Source organism: Branchiostoma lanceolatum, chromosome 16 (genome assembly GCF_035083965.1).
Source record: "Branchiostoma lanceolatum isolate klBraLanc5 chromosome 16, klBraLanc5.hap2, whole genome shotgun sequence".
In the NCBI taxonomy this organism is placed as follows: domain Eukaryota; kingdom Metazoa; phylum Chordata; class Leptocardii; order Amphioxiformes; family Branchiostomatidae; genus Branchiostoma; species Branchiostoma lanceolatum.
In genome coordinates, this window is record NC_089737.1 from 5,498,267 (window position 1) to 5,520,891 (window position 22,625).

At 36.7% G+C, this 22,625-nt stretch overlaps 2 protein-coding genes across 4 annotated transcripts in view; one reads left to right on the top strand and one right to left on the bottom strand.

Moving 5' to 3' along the window:
- Positions 1–9,176, bottom strand: part of LOC136421458 (cleavage stimulation factor subunit 3-like) — a 28,707-nt gene extending 19,531 nt beyond the window's left edge. Inside the window, exons 1-3 of the mRNA XM_066408784.1 lie at positions 8,962–9,176; positions 8,074–8,175; positions 6,452–6,547 (exon numbers count right to left, since the gene is read on the bottom strand). Coding sequence (XP_066264881.1) covers positions 6,452–6,547; positions 8,074–8,175; positions 8,962–8,997 — 234 coding nt within the window. The 5' untranslated portion in view covers positions 8,998–9,176. The remainder of the gene's footprint in view (positions 1–6,451; positions 6,548–8,073; positions 8,176–8,961) is intronic.
- A 1,386-nt stretch (positions 9,177–10,562) lies between these two features.
- On the top strand, positions 10,563–22,565 carry LOC136421708 (glucose-6-phosphate exchanger SLC37A2-like). 3 transcript variants are annotated; one of them, XM_066409191.1, is made up of 18 exons: positions 10,563–10,660; positions 11,814–11,895; positions 12,380–12,455; positions 13,273–13,351; positions 13,761–13,896; positions 14,309–14,385; positions 14,629–14,795; positions 15,853–15,929; positions 17,484–17,573; positions 18,083–18,184; positions 18,514–18,604; positions 18,768–18,830; positions 19,313–19,398; positions 19,793–19,847; positions 20,147–20,220; positions 20,467–20,545; positions 20,925–21,046; positions 21,715–22,565. In XM_066409191.1, exons 1-18 carry the CDS (start codon positions 10,584–10,586, stop codon positions 21,793–21,795), a joined length of 1,614 nt encoding a protein of 537 aa, XP_066265288.1. In that variant the 5' UTR covers positions 10,563–10,583; the 3' UTR covers positions 21,796–22,565. The 3 variants fall into 3 exon arrangements, with proteins under 3 accessions (XP_066265288.1, XP_066265289.1, XP_066265291.1); XM_066409192.1 differs by having other exon boundaries at positions 17,508–17,573; XM_066409194.1 differs by lacking the exon at positions 17,484–17,573.
- Positions 22,566–22,625: the final 60 nt, after the last annotated feature.

Genomic DNA, 22,625 nt, shown 5'->3' on the forward strand with positions numbered 1-22,625 from the left:
TGCTCTGGGTGCAGCCTTCTGGGGATCAACAAATATGGCCAAAGCTGATCTACTGTGTGACTGGGTTTTACTGTCGGGATGATCATGATTTCCAATAGACAAATTCTTCACCTGGTTGTCAATCAAAATTAGCATTTCAACCATGCATTTATACATTTTTGGCAGGCCTGGGCTGTTGTTAAATGGAGAAATGTTCGTGGGGATTTAATTTCGCGGCAGGGAGAAAAATTGAGTGTCCATGGCAGTTTTGAGTTTGTTTGAAACAATACAATTATTAGCACTCAGTCACAAAATGGAACAGCTTTTCACAGTGGTTTTGAGTTTGTGGTGAAGAGTTCCCCACAAAAATCGTGAACATATAAAACCACAGCGAACATTTCTGCATTTACAGTGTATGCCATTGGTGGATAGCTTTTTAGCAGCTTTTGCATTGATTAAAGGCCACACCAATTTTGTTGTTGATTCTCAGATTTTTTCAGAAAAAATATTGGAGCGACAGGGCTAAAAAAAAATAAGTACAAAATGTTTTTGCAAATAGTCTGGGGGTGTAAATAAGGGTGTACACAACATAAAGAATAAGAGGATTATTCAAATTTCAGCTTTGTATGGCTCATTTTATGCAATGCACCCGTTTCTTTGATCTAGTACAATGATTTCAGTAAAAAAATTACCTTTTGCCATGATATATATGGATTGATACTGAGATAGGTTTTAATAAATGAAAAAATTATAACTTGATGATAAAATGTGACCACACTTTTTAGGTATGTGCAGGCCTCTATAATCTATTTTGGTGGCTATTGAGTTTTACAACTGAATAAATAGTAAAATCGTGACTAAAAATTTGTGGATGGCAATAGTGACCCATTTTTTTTTCAAAATGGGAAAAACAGGAGAGGGTATATTCCGAGAAGCAACTAAAAAAAATGGTGTGGCCTAATCATTGAATTGCTGGTTTTAAGTCATTATTACTTTTCAAATCTTGGCCAAAGAAGGATGATAAAATCTTGGCAAACATCTTTCTCTAATATTTATTACAATTCCAGGTTCGAGCATACCTCCCCTCAACAGTCCTGAAAATGGCATTTACATTGTATTTAACCACCCTTTAGTAATATGGAAGTAAAGATATGGGCAAAACTATGGTGCTTTGGGGTACATTAAAAGCTGGGCAAAGGCCGCCAAATACGGTAAATCTTTTAACTTTCGCTGTGATTTTACTTTTATAGTGACCTTACAAATTCATGGCACCACGAATGTGCATTTCCAATGTTACAGTATCAATACTACTGTGTACAAGAGATTGTTTCAACCGCAAATTAAGAACACATAAAACTCATTTCCATCCTACTGCACAATAAAAACACTGCAAAAGTACATGCATTTTACAGTAGGATGCTTGATGAGAGAAGTGAATTTTTTCTCTGGCATAAACTTGTTATAAAAACCCCTTTCCAAGCAAGAATCTTTAGAAGTTTTAAAGTGGATAAGATAGCACAGAATCTTGACTTCCAGATTTGGCAAAAAGAAAACATAATTCGGATTTGGTTTGTCGAATGGCGCCAAAAGGGCAGAGGTCAATTGCAAAAAGCGTCACTGTTGTCATTTGAGTTCAAAGGGACATCTCTCTAAATCCAGCCTCATTATTTATTTATTTATTTATTTATCAATCTTTCAGTTACATCGTAACTGATTTCCAAGGGAGCCCTTTTCCAAATTGAACCTAATATTGCAGGCCAGAAGGAGGGGGTGGTGGTGTGGGAGGGGGGATACCCCTCAGCATTTAGAGGGAACGGGTTTTCTGCGTGTGAAAAATTTGCGCGTGAAAATTTGTGCATGAAGAATTTTCGCGTGAAAAAATAAATTTGTTACAATATGTCAGAAAATATGTGGTACAAAATTCTTAGGCTGAAAAATATGACCCTGCCATACAATTTTCCTCTTGGCACCTAAATTTTCGGTTTGAAAACTCCTGATTTCTAGATCCCTTGGGAGAACTTTTTTAGGCTTGAAACCCTAACATTTGAAAATCACTCATATTTTTCAGAAATACATGGTCCACTTACTTAATAAGGTTTTGTATTGTAAAATGTAACTGCTTGAGGCTTTTCACTCTTCTACTGGCTTAATTTCATCTTTTCTTAAGCAGATTCTTTCACGCGCAAATTTCAAACTTTTTTGCGCGTAAAAACTTAACACAAAAAATCACACAAAATCAGTTGTAAATCACTTGAAAATTGAAAGAACAAGATTTTGAACTGTAGAATGCAATGATAATATACTTAATTTTAATCCATGTCATCTCATTTCAACTTTTAAGCTTAAAACTCCAAAAAGGGGTTCTAAATCCCTTGGAAGTCAGCTCACATATTCCCAAGGGACCTAAAATTCAGACCAGAAATTAAGGACACAGATGCAAAATCATATCGTGGGGTAACATTTCTCTGACTAAGAATTTTGCAGAGCACATTTTCTGACACATTTCATGTACTTTATTTTTTCACGCGCAAATTTCTCATGTGCAAATTTCTCACGCGCACAAAACCCCAACCCCATTTACGAGCTGTTTAAGATTTTGGGTGCGTACTTGGCATTCTATGCGTGAAGTGACTTGGAACACCCAGCTTCGCTGGCAGTGAACGACCACAATATAGTGCCTCGCTTTGAATAATGGCCAACTATAGCTAGGTGCACAAAATATTTCACCAATATGGAAAAATTATGGCATAAAGAGTAAGTAGTTCCTAAAATTTGCGCCAAGTGCCTTCACTGATTTTCATAAAATTATGACCCCTTTGGATTCACACAAACGAAAACACAACTTGGCTGTAAATGTCACTTTCCACAGTCCTGAGTCGACTCAGAAAACGTGTGTTTAAACCAAGCCTATGTCCAAACAAGGAGGTTAAATGGTCCAAACTATTTTGTACACTCCACAAATTTTTTGGACAAAATTCTTTGGCAGATAAATGTCAACTTCAAGTTGTGATATGATATTCCACCTGTTGCTTTTTTTCACTGGAATTTTGGGTCTCTTGGGGAGTAGGTTCAATCCGGGATTTTTTCTAACTTTCAAAACAGCAAAAAGTTTTTTTAAGTCTCTTGGAATCAGCTTACATGCATATTTTCACACCGATCATGTGCAAAAACACTAAACCTCAACCCCATTCTGTGACCTTCTGAAAGGGGCTTAACACTTTCTGCAGGGCAGAAATACTGTATATACATTCAGTACCAATTGTGGGTCTGTGGCTTGGTCAGCTAGATCATGGTGAATCTGAATTTCCTGGTTCTACCAGAAATTGTTCCTCGTAAAAAAAATCTGATGCCTTGGGCATTTCTCACCCTCTAGCTGCACTAGTGCTTTCTCTACATTCTTTTCATTACCATAAATGCTTACTTGCTGAGATTAAACTCAACCCTCCCCAAGCCCACAAGACAAAAAGCACATTACACCACAATAATCAGTTCCAAGTGTTTAATAATGGAACACCCTTATCACTAGTATATTTCTTTCCCCTTTAATTAAAGTTAACTTTGTCTACATGGCTTTTTGTACTTTAAAATGCCTGCTACATACTTGACAAATGTACCATTCTAAGGAAATGACACATCAAGAAATATATACTCCATCATACAATGTAAAAATGTATTGTGAGGCAGTGAATAATGATGAAGTGAAAGTTTATGGAAGACTCGTTCTCTACAGCATAGGAAAGTTGATGGCAAAAATTGACATCCTATTATAAGATTAGATGAGAAAATGAAATAAGTCATTTCTATACTAGTATTCATTATTATTGCACTTGTACACACACAAACACACACACATTTATATGCATACTGTAAAGTGGGAAATGTTTGCAGTGGTTTTATGTTTGTCGTTTAAGCAGTGACTTCTTTACCTTGAACTTAGACCGAGTTTCCTTTAGGCCACACCAATTTAATTTGTTGGTTAACGGATTTCTTTTTAAAATTTTAGCACATAGACATCATTAAAAGAGGAAGGCTGGGGTGAAAACTTGCACCTCTAAAGTACAAACTTTCCTCTGCAATTCTGTTTTCATGTTGATTTTCCAATCCAGCATTTTTTTTTAAAATCCGTTAACCAAGAAATAAAATTGGTGTGATTTTATGTGACTATAGTGCTTTATTGTTTCAACAGCAAACTCAAAACCACGGCAAACCAGTTCCATTTTCTCCCTATCGCGAAATAACATAAGTTGTGCTATTAATTTACAGAACATTACAGGATAATGTTCTGGTACTAGCTTTGGATCTCTTATATTTAGAAAGGACTAAATTGATACAGAGATTTTTAAACAAAACGCGTCTAGTTGTTGACAAAAATAAAGCAGAAAATGATGGTTTCATAAAATCTGGCACACACTTGCAGAACAACTTATTTTGTGATTCATTAAAAAAATGCTTGTTTGATAAAATCTTGCACACATTCACCTAACCAGGCTATTTGTGGTTTATCCTTTCAAAACATTGTTTTTAACAATTCTAAGAGGACAAAATGTGACATTTCGATAATTCCTTAAAGTATGCAAAGCCTATATTAATTTAAGACCAGTTTCGGGACCATACTTTTAACACCTAGACACATTGTCTAAGCATTTATTAGGGTTCCATTTCTAGTTTTGTCCTAATTTTCCTTGTTAGTAAAACAACTTAGCTAACAAAGATAGCTTGGCACCATCTCATATTAGTAAGGCAAGTTTTCTATATCATCGCTCAGCAGAAAACATTCATTCTAATTTTTGAAAAGTATGATATAAACACTGTCACACATGCACACTTATTATAGGGTCAAACCATGACTGTAGTTATACTTATAGGCAGTCAAGATTTTGATGGAAGGAATAGCAATCGCGCATCTTGCAAGAATTTGCACTAGCATCCGAATATTAGTTTTACATATGATTTTCAAACCAATATCGCTATTGGACTGTTGAGGCTGGACACAAGAAAAAGAGAACTGTACATCCACACCAAATACCTGAACACATGTTCTCTTGCATACATTAGGCCACACCAATTTAATTTCTTGGTTAACAGATTTTTTTTAAATCCTAACCCTGTTCACTCCCTGAAATTGTGTGCACCAAAGTACAGACTTTCCTCTGAGATTCTGTTTTCCTGTTGATTTTCCAATCTAGCATTTTTTTTAAATTCCGTTAACCAAGAAATCAAAATGTGGTGTGGCCTTAGGTCTAGAGTATGAGGGTAGAGTGCAAGGGACTGGGATGGAAGGAAGGTACATTTATTTCCTCTGCTGATAATCTAAGGTGAAAATTGGGAATAATAAGTTTGAACTTGAAGATGACTTGAGAGGGAAAATCCAAGTTACTTAAGTAAATGCCTACACATTCTGGACAAACTCTGACCCTTACTAACAAGCACCTGTACTCACATTCTCACACATACATGTAGCTACATGTAAATATACAAACACACAGAACGAAGAGTCATCATCACCCTAAGTGTGTCTATAACTCCAAACATGTCTAAATATACAGATTGCTACACACACATCTAGGCAAGCACATATACACACACACACACACACACACACAAACACATACATACAAACACACACGACATATACATAATCACACTCATACATAAAAAATAAATAAAGTCACTCACACCACACATACATGTACGTACATACATTGTACATACATGTACAAATACTAGAATAACAAGCACATTCATTAACACACACACACACACAGACACACACAGCATACATAATCACAGTCATACAAACAAAATAAATAAAGTCACTCACACCATACATACATACATGTACAAATAGATTAACAAGCACATACACACACACACTCACATAGACACACTCACATACAAATGTAATCCCTCACACACACACACACACACTCACATACAAATGTAATCCCTCACACACACACACACACACACTATAATTAACTATCCCCCGGTGTGTGCAGACACAGTAAAACACAGAGTCTCGGTGTGCGTTGTCAGCGACAACGGAACACCAAGGAAAAAGGTTGTATTTTTTGCAGCAGTCAGTCATGACATATCGTATGCACAATTATTAACATTAATGAAAATGCAATAAATGTAATATCTAACACACACATACATTTTCAATGTAGAATTTTTGGGCTAACTCAATGCATTAAAACTATAATTGAAATAGTCCAACTTCTGAAAGAAATGTCTTACTCATTGGCAGTCCCTAACCAAACTTCACGCTTTCGCGGTGTAGCAAATTTTACTTGGATCTGTACATTTTGGAAATAAATCTACATATTAAACGAGCTGAACTTGAAACCTGGAAGTTTTTAGGTTCCTTGTGGCTTAAGTTAACTTTCGTTAAGTTTTACGATATTTGGTAAATTTGAAGCAATACTACTATAGTATTTGTTAAAGAACAGCAAAGAAACATGATAGAAACCTCAGCCTCAATGTAAATCTTCCAGTAGCGTCCCGCCGTCTGGAACTGTCCAACCAGGCGCTCGTACGTGCTCCGCGCTTTGTCGATGTTCTGGTTCTGAAAACGACATTGTAACGCAAGCTAATGTTAACACTTGCACAGGACACTATTTTCAAATGAAAGGCATAGAAAATATAATTTTTGGACAAGACATTAAAGACAAAGGACTTAATGGATAAAATCTACTTAACAAATACCTACCAATGTGACCAGTAAACACCAAGTTTTATTCATTCCCATTATAATTGTTCTTTCCATCCATCCATCCATCATTTACTCTTTTAACACTGACATTCAACATTGTTACAGGGGTTCATCTAAATCGGGAAAGAGGGGCGCTGCACCCTCTTGTTTCAGCCCAGTGCCCTCTTGTCGAATTCAGATTTTAGCTAAATCCCCAGCATACAGACTTCACTCAGCGATTGATTCTTCTATAAGTACATAAAATTTGCTCCCTCACCTGGCTGTGTGTACTCCCTCTTGTTTAATTTTTCTAGAAAAACCTCTGTTGTTACCATAAATCTTGAAATGTTTGCAATGGTTTTAAGTTAACTTTTATTTTCTCAGTTTTTACAGTGACCTTCCCAAGTGAATATGCGTTAAATCCAATGTACTGTACAACAGAATTGTTTCAACTGCGTACAGAGAATCTAAAAAAAATTAACCCCCCCCCCCCCTGCTAGATCCTTTCCCACAAAATTAAGTCCCAGGGAAATAAATGGGTTTACAGTCATTTTAGTTTGCTCCAGGGTAGTGATCAGTAGATCAAAGATAAAGCTAACAACAAAACAAGGCTAGGGCACAGTCCCTCTTTCACTAATTCTCAAAGACTGGCTTGGTGTTATTTAAACAGGTTGCCACGAAATACCCCTAATTCTACACAGCTACCTTTCTCTTGAAATCACAGAACCCACAAATACTAGAAAAAGTGGGACTTTTCGTCTTCCACTGCCTCCAAAAAAGAAGTCAAACCCAGCTAGTTTATATATGCCAACAATTGTATTTAGTACCAGCCAGTAGCCTATATATTGTTACAACAAAGTCAGACACAGTTTACTGAAGCATGTATGTTTTTTCCCTATGTTTTTACCATGTATTTGCAATTAGCCCATGGGCATGAACTTGCAATCAACTTATTATTATTGGTAAATCTAGCAATTATACTAGATTTGCAGCTTAAGTATTGTAGGACTTATTTTTTTCCACACAAAAATCCACAATAGAATCCAGATTGACATAGAGCTGAAGAAGATAAAGAAGTCCATCCATTCACACCAATCATGCAATGAGTTCACACCATCTTACAAACTAAAGGACAATAGCATAGATGAAACAATGAGCAACAATGACACTTGGTACAAAATACATGGTAACAGTTTATTGTGCAATTGTCAACTAGTATAAACATTTCCCAGCATAACACAAAACTAACTTCAACAACAGACAGGACACAAATTTTATCTACTAGTACTAAAGTCTTGGTTTAACATATGGTCTCAATCCCTATGGAATGTACTGTGCACAATTATCATTTCATGGATGATATTATTAATAATAATAATAATAAATATATCAAAGGTTACCTGGGCCTCTCGTATCAATACACTCCATGCATCTACATCAAACGCGTTCACTTCGATTCTCTTCTCCGCTTTCTTGACTCGGTCAGGGATGTATCCCTGTTCCTGCGGCGGACAATAAGGATACAATTTTTGAGTTAATTTTTGACAAACTCTGAACCTAACAAAAATTTCTAACGTTAACATACAGAAATGTTTTAAGTGTTAAGATCTAGTGGGAAATACCCAAATAACCAATACCCAAGGAAATTTTGGATGAACCATACTCTGACATATGGATTTCCATATGGAGCCAAATTATTACATATTATACGAAATACATGTACATGCTTTGTTTGATTCTAATTTTTTGGTAATCTGTACATATACGACTATAGTGGTGATTAATGTATTCACCTTCGAGAAAAGTTATGAGCAGGTAGAACTAGAAGAAACTTGGAATTGGAAATTTTCCAAACCACAACAATAGATTCTATGAAGCTACTAAATTATATTCATACACTTTTATACCTAACTAACAACATTGATTCCAAAGCTCCTGGAAATTAAAATCCGTCATTCCGTGTACTAGTACTTAATAATTTTGCGCAAAAAACACTTTCCAGTCTGGCAAGTAAGAAAAATATTTCGCCCCCCTCCCCACTGATTTTTTTGATTTTGAACAGCACCAAGCTACATTCGTCGCACAATAAACTCCGTAAATTCACGACAAAACCTCTCATTTCAACCACATCTAACGTTTATTACATCCATATTAACTTATTACTGCTAAAGTAAATCATCACTGAAATCAATAACTGCAAAACTTGGCCAAAATATGGCGACAAAAAATTATGTAGGCTACAAATTATCTGGAAAAAAAACAAGAGAAAGGAATTTTTCCGAACTCACCTTTCCCATCCCACCGTCGCCCGCTCCGGACATCATTTGGAAACAACAAAACACACCTAACACACAAATTCCGACCCAAGCAACATCTACACACAGGATTAAAGGAGAAAACAGTTTTATTTGGGGGAGAAAAGCCCGAGAAATGAGCGAAAACACCCTGACCACGCTACAGACAAAATGGCCGTCCTGGAGAAGAAGGGGAGAAGGAAATGTCCCGGATGTAGAAAATGGAAAACAAAGCTGCGGTTGTTGAGCGCCCTCTAGCGATATGAATGTAAACTGCAGATGCACAAAGCAGCTGTGATTTCTGCAAAACTTTTAGAATGAATGAATGATTTTATTTGCACAGGAATTGCAACGGTGACAATGTATGGCAATGTATACAGATAATTAGAAATCTAGGTATATTTTTCCACAATTCTAATTACTACTTTATTATATCAAATATAATCTACAGTGATAACTAAGCAGTAAGTAAACGGAACTATTCTAGATATCACATTGCATATTTCTAGGCTACTTTGCGACTTTTCGTTCGTCAAATCTCATGTAACGTTACATGTAGTTCCCTTTTTTGTATAGCGGTATGAATGTATTGGCCTATGTGGATAGATAAAGAATCTGGACAAGATAGAATTACATTGAAAGGATCGGTACTTGAGTGTGGCAGGGTAATATTCGACTTGCAAGTAATCAATTGCATTAGCTTTTGTCTTTCATCATTATAGGTTGGGCATATCATTAGAAAGTGATATTCGTCTTCAGAAACATGCTAGTATTTATCATGAAAAAGTTTCAGGAACACTTTTGTGCATGTTAAATTTTTTGAAAGGGAGAAGGGAATGCCCCGGATTTACAGGATCTTACAGATGGAAAACAAAGTTACGGTTGTTGAATGCTCTCTAGCGACATAAATATTAGCTGCAGATAGGCAAGGGTCGCTGTGATATCTGCCAAACTTTTTTCAGATACAAGTTTATTTTCGGTGAAAAACACTCTGTTATGCGCGTGGAATCTCTGTGAAAATAAGCCAGTCTACTACTACTACTACTACTACTACTACTACTACTACTACTACTACTACTGTACTACATATCAATACTTCACAACGATTTGTATCTTCCAAGTCAAAGTCAAAGTACCTTCTAACATCTGCTTGGAGATTTACCTTGATCACAAGACCAACATGTGACAAAGAAACAGGAAGACTCAGAAACGGGAAATTGAAAGAAAGAAATTGATTTTCATCAGAGCAAAATGTTTCGACACTTCGATGCCATTAATTATGTAAATCTGTACATTTAGCGGTACAATATTGATGTTATAAAACCATCTAACACATAAAATCAGCGATCACGGTGTGCATTACTACACATCTTGCGTCATCAGAACACCTTACTACAAATAAGGTGATGACCTTCAAATTATGTATGAAAAAAATCCATGTGGTATAAGTACGAATGAAAATAAAATATTTTTCTATATAAATTAATAAATTTAGATAAAAGATTCTTATGAAGTTTATTTCATAGGGCGTTTCTGTATGTGTAATAATTACATATCTGCCTCAACACCCCCTAACAAATATGTGGACTGCTCCACAACTTGTTTGACAAGGCAAGATGGCGGTTCGAGGTCCACCCGGCATACGGTTCCTACAATGGCTCGGTTTGACGCCGTGTTGGGACCGACAGAAAGTGTAAGTGGACACTTCTTTTAGCTTGGAGCACCACAAAAATAATATTCAACTATCTGACAAAGTTTTGATCAAATCAACACCCGTTTGGTGACCTTATTTTGAAGATTTTTCGGCGACCCGGTACCAACAAGTTGCCCCCCTCCCACTCACTATGTCACAACACGAAGTCACGTAAATTAATTCGGTCACGAAATAACAGTAGAATAACATCGTGCCATTTCTTGTCTTGTATATTTTGATGTTTGACTTTGTGATCTCTAAAATGATATCATTTTGAGTACTTGTTGAATAACTGATAATGATAAAATCAAAGGTCTAGGGTGCATGTTGACCTTTGAATTTTAATGAGTGACCGTACGTTCATATGTACTGTGACTTTTGATCCTGTATATATTAGACAATGATAAACATATTTGATTGAGCCTTTAAAAACAAGCTATGATCATTAACATTTTCACACAACAGCACTCATGCAATCTTGTTTTTATTACCTGGCTATCCCCAAAATGCTAGGTACCAACATGTTTGTTTTATATTTTATCTGGCAGATGTTAACAAGTCCCACATATCTGGTACCCACAGCACAACTCTGTCTTTAATTGTGTGTTACGTTTTACTCACCCTCAGGAACTGGCCCGCTATTGCTCGGTAACGTTACACGTACCTCCCATAGCGGCCCTGCCCTGTCAAGCCTGTAAGATCGCTTCTGGTGACGTTATTGACAGTTGCTCATGACTAATTAATGAGCTAGCCTTATTTGGCACAAACAGCCGTTATTTTTGCTCTGAACCCAAAGTAACGATGTAAGACGTAACTTGGTTGGTTGATAGCATCCCAGCGTCATTTGCGCTTTTGCTCTAGATGAGCTTAAGCCAACCCTCTGATTGGCTGAAAGCTGTTTTGGTTGTGATGTCGCCAGAAGCGATTTTACAGGCTTGAAAGGGCTGCTATGGGAGGTAACGTTACCAAGCGATAGCGGGCCTGTTTGGGAGGGTGGTTTTACTGTACAGGTTTCCATTCTGGGGCTGTGGGATAAAAGTTACATCTGAGCCATACTCACTGTCTGTAGCCCCACAGAAGGCCTTAATTCTAGTATTAAGGCCACATTTAGTAAATGCTGCTTTATTAATGCTTCTGTTGCCCCCCTCCCCAGCTACCAACTGTGGACCCTATTTCTGACCTTCCTGTGTTACACCAGCTATCACCTGTCACGCAAACCCATCAGTATCGTCAAGGTAACACAGCTTTTGTTTTGTTACTTGTTTGTGTACTCTAACTACATGTACATGTAAGAAGATGCTAACATTTATATATTTGATTGAAGGTTAATCAATTCATCAAATGATCACTCAAAAGGCTAAAGCAAAGTTATTTTTTCCATACTTAATTTCCTTTCATATTCTTTGTCTGTTTACATGATTTAACTGAATAAGTAACAAAAGTTATTTACACTGAATGTACTTTCCCCCATAGCTACTGCTAAGTACTTATTAGACATCCCACCAACATGAAAATTAAAAGTTAAAATCTTTAGAGAAAAATATGTGATTAAGTTGATTTTTTATCTACTTACATCCATATTTATCTGAAGTTCTAGTACTGTCATTTAGTACAAAACTTTTACTGCAAATTGATGTCACAACTCTGCATGAAGACCTACATGTACTTGGAACAAACGCTAAGTACTGCAAAACTAACTGTCTACTATATCTTCCTCAGAATGAGCTCCATAAGAATTGCAACACCACCGACCACAACACTTCTGCAGCAAACTGTTCTTCATGGAAACCTTTTGGTGAGTAACAATCTGTAGAAGGTCTTTGCAGTGTTGTTTTGTATATTAATCTATTAATTATCGTTCGCCCAGTTTGCTGAACCCTGCAGCATAGTAGACTTTCTCTGAACTCTCTACCCTACTGCTGCCTTGGTCTGACTGGAGTGGTGCTGCTACCCTCTGCTCTCCAGCTAAATACTCCTCCCCTCATCAGGGGGCATGCTAGTCTGTATAACGCAAACTCCAGCTGTCCGGGGGTTTCTCTCCCCTCCCCGCGGAGTTGGGTTGCGAGGCCGTTACAGGGCGGCGAGCGGTCACAGGAGGCTTGATTGAATTCAGGCTAGGGGCATGCCTCCCCTGAGATGACCATTCTCTGAGTCACCTACTGCCCATTCTTTCTCAACTTTCTCTGGGTTTACTTGGAAAACCTACTCCTAACTGGCCATCATCTCCTGGTACATTACTCATCACAACATGCCATCCTTGTTTGCTGGGACTCAGATCATTAACGTCGCTTAGAATCCGTACCAGTCGCTAAGCGGTCAGTAGTAGGATGGCTAATTTGCAAAGGGTCTGAAATACCAAAGCCTTTGTTGGCCATGTATTTCATCTTCAAAGCTGGACAGGTGTGTTATGCCAAATTTACGTCTAATGGTGGTTATAAAAACTATATTGATACTGATACAAATACAGAGCAATGATATTCAAAACATGAAGTGAAAACCTACTTTAAAGGCATTGCTTATCCTTTAAAGGTCCCCAGGGATAATACTCACTTAGTGTTAGTTTTTGGCAGTCTTCCTGTGATGTTATTGTAACAATGTGTCCATATTTACAGATGACAGTAACTATGAGTCGATGTTTGGAGACCTGGACACAGCCTTCCTATTTGCCTATGCAGGGGGCATGTTCTTTAGGTGAGGATAGCAAGATTTTTATCTATCTATATAAAGACAGAATCTTTTGTACCAATACACTGACATCTTCATTTTTACATTTTACAAAGCCAGTTTTTATCTTAAGATAGATCGTCCAGAATATTAAACTGTATGTTTATTTAAAAGCTGACTGGATTGAAGTTAGGACAGAATAATAACATATTCATTTGAAGGTATAGAGACAACAGTTTATTTTCCAATAAACCATTAAGTCTTCAAAGTTAAAGAATTCCTTGAAATAAATCTTTCACATTAAGGCTGTACTGTATATTAGCAAATATGAGAAATATAAGTACATGTGTATCAATTTTAATAATTTTTTAATATTTGCCAATATTCAGTGCAGCCTGGAGGTATTCTGTTTGTTGATTAATTTTTTTCTCTGCAGTGGCCATATTGCTGAGCGGAGTAACCTGAGGTACTTCCTGGTTCTGGGCATGCTCAGTAGCGGCCTGATGACGGCACTGTTTGGTCTGGGTTACTACTGGAACATTCACACTCTGGCCTTCTTTGTTATTGTTCAGGTATGTCAATTTCATATTTATTTGTATCAATACATGTAATGTTACATTCACTCATTCACTCATTCTTGCTGCCATTCATTCAATCATTCATTCACTGATTTGTTCATCTACTTTGTATTTATACTTGGTTATGCTTAATAAGTTTAGGTCAAGAAGGCTTGTGCATTGAAGTAGATATAGATTTTAAACATACAATATTATTAACCTTTAGCACACTGAAGTAGCTGCTTTGCACACTAGTCTATTGGCTACAGAGTTAGGCAGCGTGAAGAAGGTTAAAGAACACAAAAGAACAGTCAATTTTGACAAATTGATAAGTATGAACCTATCTGCATATACTAGTAGTTATTTTTATCTGTAAGATGCGTAATAGTATATATTTTTCTGATTTGTTGACCCTGCCTACCCCCAGGCCGTAGCAGGAGTGGTACAGGCCACCGGCTGGCCAGCTGTGGTCACCTGTGTAGGCAGCTGGTTTGGGAAGGGGAGGTAGGTCATAGGTCAACTGTCATAGGTCTAACATTTATGTACAATCTTTTTACAATTTTTTTTGTGGAATGCCTTACAAAATGTGACAACGAATTCCACTCTACATATACATGTAGTTCTAGGAAAAATGTTGGACCTGGTATAGAATTTTACAGTGATGGCTTGTACATGTACAATGCAACGGAAGAAACATTCGCATTTTATCATTGATTTCGACTCAAATAGCTAACTAATTTGTTCAAGACGAGGTTTCATCATGGGCCTGTGGAACTCGCACACGTCCGTGGGAAACATCCTGGGTTCTCTCATCGCCGCGGCGTTCGTGTCGACAAACTGGGGACTGTCCTTCATCGTTCCAGGGATCATCATTGCTTCCATAGGGGTCCTAGCTTTCTTCTTCCTCGTCACAGGTGGGTATCAACCTTCTCCCTGCTGCCTTAAGCACCCCTCTCACTGAACCCGCGGCACGCTCGCGGCGTCGCTGCGTTCTAAACTGGATTTGTGTTACCCTTGACTTTATAATGAGAATGTCATTCAAAACGTACAAGAATGACCAAAAAGACAACAAAACACACAGCTTAAAAAGATTTGTTTTTTGTCGATAAGATTCGTTGAGTGCTTTGTCGATTCGATTGGCGGCAGTGACGCCACCAGCGTGCCGCGGGTCCAGTGAGAGGGGGGCTTAACTGTGGAAGCAATAGAGAATGGGTTAAATTTCACATTTGTTTCCCTCTTTTAGTATGAGGGCCCCATCTTTCGTATTTTGAAAACCCCAAGCATAACACTATGACCTTTCTCTCTCACTATAGCTACCCAAGTTTTTTACTGTAAATTTTAGTTAGGTTTGATGGTAGATTTGTAAATTTTCAAGCAGTCAAAATTTGGCTGAGTCCAATTTTTGTGTTGGCCATTGCAGTTCAACTTTGGGCCACACCAATTTAATTTGTTGCTTCTCAGATTTTTTCAGAAGAAAATTGGAGCGACGGAAAAAAATAATAAAAATTAGATTCTTTGCAAATAGTCTGGGGTAAAGATAAGGGTTTACTTAACACAAAGAATAAGAGAATTATTAGAATTTCCACTTTGTATGGCTCATTTTATGCAATGCACCCCTTTCTTTGATCTAGCACTATTATTTCAGTAACAAAATTACCTTATGCAATGTAATATATGGATTGATATTGAGAAATAGTTTTAATGAATGAAAAACTTATGATCAATATGACCACACTTTTTAAGTATGTTAAGGCCTCTATAATCTATTATGGTGGCTATTGAGTTTTGCAACTGAACAAATAGTAAAATTGGGAATAGTGACCCAATTTTTTTTATATTCAAAATGGGAAAAATAGGAGAGGCTATTCCGAGAAGCAACAAAATAAATTGGCGTGGCCTTGACTCAGAATAACTTCTACCAACACAAATGAACTTTCGAGTGAAAACTGTTATTGCTTTTTCTTTTCACAGAACCGAGGGAAGTGGGGATAGTGATGGAAGAAAAGACCAGAACAGACAGCTACACGGTACAAGCAGATGAACCTACGGTACGTTGTCTTCCGTAATTAAAGAATGCCTTTTTGTGTGACTTGTTCAAATCCAATAACAATAGATAGAATATCAAGGTGCATCTACTGATTGTTGTAATCATACTGACATATTCATTAATAGCAGCAAAATACCACAAAATCTAACAGGGAAACTATAATCATAAATGCTATTACTAATAGCATTTATGATTGCATTAATGTATATGATAAAACTGAGTATTAGTCTGACTTTGCCACGCCAATTTATTTTGTTGCTTCTCGGAATAGCCTGTCCTGTTTTTCCCATTTAGAAGAAAAAAAACAAAAATTGGGTATCTATTCCCATTCACAAATTTTAACTCTCTGTTCAGTCGTAAAATTCGATAGCCACCAAAATAGATTATAAAGGCCTGCACATACTTAAAAGTGTGGTCACATTGATCATAAGTTATAATTTTTCATTTATTAAAACTATATTTCTCAATATCAATCCATATATTACATGGCAAAAGGTAGTTTTGTTACTGAAATTATAGTACTAGATCAAAGAAAGGGGTGCATTGCATAAAATTAGCCATACAAAGCTGAAACTTGAATAATCCTTTTATTCTTTATGTTATGTAAACCCTTATCTTCACCCCAGACTATTTGCAAAAAAATTTATTTTCACTTTTTTTTTGCCCTATCACTTAAATTTTTTTCTGAAAAAATCCGAGAAGCAACAAATTAAATTGGTGTGGCCTAACTGTGCTACAACATTACATTGTTCAATGTGGTTAGAAATACTGTAAATCTTTTATTTTCACAGTGGTTTTATATTGTGGTAGGAGAGACTATGAGGTTTTTGTAATACATTGGATACGTACATTCGCTGTGTCATGAATTTGCAACATAAAGGTCACTTCGAAAACCGTGAAAATGAAACCAACCGTGAAAAGTTCAAGATTTTACAGTTTACATTAAATGCATCCAGAGCATTTTATGAGGCTTGAGACTTGAATAAAAAAACTTGATTTCTTGTCATTCCTACACATAATAATTTTCAATAACACTATGCCATTACATATCGACATTAAAGGAGCAAAGATACGATGTCGTTGTGTGGTGAGAACTGATAGAAAATCCAAGCCGTAATAGACTGATCCTGACTGTCCATCACAATTAGCGGTCCGACCAATGAGAGAGTGACCGTCAAATATCTGCATTTTTATGTTTTGATTTTGCATTTCTACATTCCGACAGAGTTGGGCGGGGCTATGGTATCTGTATATTTACACTAGGCGTGTGAAACTAAAAGATCGACATGTAGCTTATTTCTGTGCCGCTTTTGAGCACTTTTGATAAGAAATCCGAACGGAAATGAGGTAAAAAGTGGCATTAAATGTCAATTTCATAAAGCACTTTTGATAAGAAATCCGAACGGAAATGAGGTAAAAAGTGGCATTAAATGTCAATTTCATAAAGATTACAGTACCTAGAATATTTCCAGTTTCAAGCCTCATAGAATGCTCTGGGTGCCTTTAAGTCTGCTGAACTAAGAATTAACACCACTGATTGCTCACATGCTCACAGCAACATATTCCCATGTGTGAGCAGTGTTTTCATGAAGAGTCTGAGACTGAGTCTACCGATGAGGTTGAAGGGGCATCCTTGCCTGTGGATGTAATGTTTTGCATTTTGTTGTTGTTGTAGCAAAAACGGTGGTAGATAGATGGTGTTGGCTGTCCTATCTTAGCCTGGAATCCATCCTATTCAGCTTCCATCCGCTACCCTAGCTCCGCTGCGCTACCCAAGCTCCGCCGCCGGCAGCGGAGTTTGGGTAGCGGACGGAAGCTAAATAGGATGGATTCCAGTCTAGTTCTATCTGTCCTTTTTCTGCAGACTACTTGCAATACATAGCTGCACTGCTAGGTGTCCTCATTGAGCCATAGCCATAAGCACACTTTACTCTTGAATGGCAATCTTAATTAAAGTTAAAGCTTCATTCTACATTTTCTTCATTGCATTACCTTCTTTCTGTTACCTTACCTTCTATCAATTTTTATTGTTTTTGGGGGGCATTTTTTTTACACCCTACAAGAGATAGGGTACAGTTTTTTTATGGGTGCACGTGTGTTCATCGTGTATTGTTTCATAACAATGTGTTTGTTTATTTGTTTGTCTGTTTTTAGGTTCCTGATTCTGAGCCTTTACTCGGTGAAGAAATCAAGCCTCTGTCAGGAGGTCCCTCGAACCCAAAAGCCATCAGTTTTTTGGGTGCACTCAAAATTCCTGTAAGTTTACGTGTTGTAGCACCAACTGTATTCTCAACAAGTCACATATTTTTCTAAATATATATAGCTTGTCTTTTTTCTGAATGCATAACACTGTATATGTATTAAGTGTACACTCTACATTGATGTAATGTGACAATATTGCTACTGATTTTAAGTCAAGTCATAATGTTGGGAGAACTTGAATGTACATGTATAATGAACATTTTGAGTCATGAATGAATGTTACACTTTCAATGAACGTTTTTTTCAACAAGTCATCACACTGTTATGTATCTAATACACAGAAATATCATTATAAGCCACTATCTACATCGTCTCTTTTGTAGGGAGTGATCGAGTTCAGCATGTGCCTCTTCTTTGCCAAACTGGTCAGCTACACCTTCCTCTATTGGCTGCCTAAATACATCAGGGATGAAGGTAAGGCATTAGTCTCAATATTTCTGATTGGTTCATCAATTTGTATTTCACATCACTTCTGGCCACTTTCTACAAAGCATGACATGTACATGTTTGTGGTTTATTTTAAAAATCATCTGTGACCAATTCATAACACGTTATACCATATTTTGTTTTTCTGTAGAGGACTACAGTCCCACAGTGTCAGGAGACATGTCCACCCTTTTTGATGTAGGAGGCATTGTGGGTGAGTACAACATAATAGAGTAATGTTTGTTTTTGGCAATGCCTCAGAATGAACTTGCAAGCCCCTACAGTATGTATATGCCTCGCACTACCTATATTGTTGTCCTCTTTGATAGTTTGTAAAGTAGAGAAGTTGCTGTTGACTTTAAGACCCATTTTTGACTTTGAATTTCTACTCGCATACACCCACTCAATATTCAGTTTATCCTCTGTTGCTCCTCTTCTCACAACTTACAGTTCTTCCTTGCAAAGACAGCTTCCTGATTACCATATAAGTTTTTTTAACCATTTCAAGGTTAAATAAAGGTTAAAAAATATCTGGGCTGAACACTACTATACCCCTGTCAATGTATAGTCACTGTAAAACTTTGGTGTTCTTCTAATTTAAAGGTAGTACAAGTTCTATTGAACTAACACCTCAGAAAACACACTCAGGTTTTGCTGTCTGTTGGAGTGATCTAATGTCCTACATATTTTCCACAGGTGGTTTCTTGGCTGGTACCATATCTGACTTTACAGGGGGGAGGGCCACGTGTTGTGTGGTCATGCTGGTACTCGGCGCACCTATGGTAAGATCAGGTTTTCTCCTCATATTATATCTGTATCTTAACTGTCTGTCACAGGCTTAGGTATTAGTAGTTTTGGTGTTAGTAATGAAAGCAACATTTGCTGAGGCTTATTTTTCAGTTTTTTCCTGACTTGTTGATGCGCATTCACTTTTATAGCATCTTTGATATATTTCATTATCTTATATCTATTAGCATTTTTTGTTGTCCGGATGTAAGGACTACAAAATGTACATTAGTATTTTTTCCATTTTTCAGATTATGTCAAAAGTACAATGAGTCAAATACAACTTGAATGAACTGTATAAAATTGAAAGAAAATGTTTACACAAATATAGATACAAAAAACGCTGAATACTGATTCATTACATCTACATGTTTGTTTCTCCGATTTCAGCTCTACGTCACCCAAGCTGTCTTTCAAACTGGACCATCTACTACAACAGCCATAGGTACCTTTAACTCTTAGCCTTGAAGTAACTCAATTTAATTTAATTCCTGGAAAAATTCAACAAATTCTCTAATTCATTAACATGTGCGTTAATTCTTGACATGCTTGCATTTTGACATAGTTTGTGTAATAGTCTTTATACATATGTATGTTTTGATATATTGGGCGTAGCAATGGACTTGCAGACCTTTGTTCTTTCTTAAATGTTGAGAGTAGATCTTGAATAACATTGAGTGTTTGAAAGAGCAGTTTCCTGTACAGTTTCATAGAATAAATCCAACTATCCCATCTGTTACACAGGTATGCTGGCAGCCTTAGGTTTCCTGGTTAACGGTCCCTACGCCCTCATCACTACAGCTGTATCTGCCGACCTGGTATGGACACATGTATTTTTTACTCTGGCACACACGCTCATGCACATGCATATACATACCTTTGATGCAAGCATTTTATACTAACTTAAAATTTTATGTTGTGAAGCTGAATGTAAATTTTCCCACAGAGTATTTAGGGTTTAATTTTTGTACAGTATTCACATGTAAGTAAATCATTGCAGTTTTTGTACATGTATAATCATACCAGGACATGTACTTAAGTTTAAAATTTAACTTTCTTCCCAGGGAATACATAAAAGTCTGAAGGGAAATGCCAAAGCCTTGTCCACTGTTACGGCTATTATAGATGGCACAGGGTCTATAGGTAAGTACAGAATAAGATTATACTTCTAGTTTCTACTACTTTTTTCTAAACGTTAAATCGCGGACAGATTCAATTACTTCCAAAGCGCCAAAATTGTCAATCTGAAAACATCTTTTGGAAGCTGACACCTTCCACCATCTCACTGGCAAGTTTGTTTGGTCAGATGATAGTCGTTAACGCAAGTTAGAAAGCGATTTGTCGGGAAATGGCTGATACAAATCTGAGTTTCAATGCGATTCACATGGTTTGATTGGTCGGGGTGATGGAAGCAGACAAAGTCAAGGGACAATGACCTGATTAAGAAATTAAATTTATGGAATAAATTTCATAAAAACAACAGCAGGACAAGGGTTAAAATGAAATCTCTCTCTTGTAACAGGTGCTGCGGTTGGTCCACTGTTGGCTGGGATCATCCTCAACAAGGCAGGGGCAAGCCAACGTGCTGCCCAATGGGACAACGTCTTCTACATGCTCATGGCCTCTGATGTACTGGCCTGTCTGGTAGGTTGAAGTTTAGCTTGGAAAATTTTAGCATAACTGTAAAAACTAACTAGTTGTCAAAAATTATGCTAATTTATATTCATGTTGATTGCAAGCTTTGTACGGGGCAGGTTATCTAGGAATTTTTCCCAGCTGCTAAGTAACTGACCGAGAATTGAAATTCTGTATTTTATAGGCCCAGTATATCTTGTACTGACAATGTGATCGACACTTGGAATTGGAATTTCAAAACTATATAGTTCCTGATGTCACGAAATCCCTTCTTTTTTCTTTCATTATTCTGAATTTTTATTAGTCAACATTTTGTTCAATTTTATTTCTTGTTTACAAATACAGTTTATGATTTAAACAACAAACTTTATTGACACAAAAAGAACAGCAACTTTTGTAAGGTTTTCTACAACAAATACATGCAAACAAACAAGAGGATAATTAACCTAGTACGTACAAGTATATGGATATTTCAACAATGACTACTTGATTCAGCTTTTCTCTTTAGTCACTTATGAAAGACAGCAGATGCTGTCTGAAACGTCTGTTTCAAAATTTTATCCAATTCCTTGTCAATGAGTAACTAGCATTTGGCGTATCTTATTACCTGGATGTGTAACCTTCATCAACATCTTAATGAATTTGATTATGAAATGCCCTTGTTTTTTTTCTTCCAGTTTCTGTTGAGAATATTTGTGAAGGAGATAAAAGGATGGTGTGCTGCTTGCTGTAGACAGGAGACGTCCAACGCAACGTGACAATTGGAGATGGTGGTCCTTCCAAACGAAGGAGATTCAGATGAAACTGAGATTTATGTTAAAGAGTAAGACTTAATCTTTATCATGTAAAGGATGTAAAACTTATGGTAGAGATTGTAAATTTGACAGAACCTGGAACACATAAACAGGGAAGTTTAATCTTTATCATCCTGGCTATTTTTGGATCACCATAGATACCACTTGTTTAAAAGTTTGAATTTGCAATTCTGCATATTGCTATTCATCCACTCAAGAAGTCCAACACAGTTGGAATTCATAGGTCCTAACAATATACCAAAATTCAGATTCCAAATCTAAGAAGAATTTGAAGGAATTATAAGGACTAAAAAGTGTTGATAAACTAGTGCCTTGGGTATGTGAGACTGGTAATTGTTGTCAATGCTATCATGACAGTTTCAAATACCTCAATGACTCAAACATGTTTAGCATGAACTTTTGCCATAATGGTTTATAGTGGGCTAATTTAGATTAAAAAATCGAGGTGTTGTCGAATATGGATTCAGTTGTCACGTACTATTAACTATTTCTGTTGATATTCTTCCAAAGATGTAAACAGATGTTTACACGACTTACATAAACGTTGAATTGTGGTGACAGATAAAGATCCTGTCTGTTACAGTACAAAATTTGTTTTTGAGGCTTAAGTTATCTGATACAGATCTCTTATTCATGGAGAATTACAGAGATAGCTTTGATATTAAAGGAGAGTTGTTATGAATTTGCAAACAAAATAAACAGTATTTCTTGCATTGATGAGTTGTATTTTATTACATTTCACTGCTGTTATCGCAGCAGAGTCAAATGATACA

Bases quoted from the DNA above. Each gene is read 5' to 3' on its own strand.
- LOC136421708 (XM_066409191.1), top strand. From the start codon at position 10,584: ATGGCGGTTCGAGGTCCACCCGGCATACGGTTCCTACAATGGCTCGGT. The intron at 11,896-12,379 runs GTAACACAGCTT...TATCTTCCTCAG, and splicing joins AACCCATCAGTATCGTCAAG to AATGAGCTCCATAAGAATTG. The intron at 20,546-20,924 runs GTAAGTACAGAA...CTCTTGTAACAG, and splicing joins AGATGGCACAGGGTCTATAG to GTGCTGCGGTTGGTCCACTG.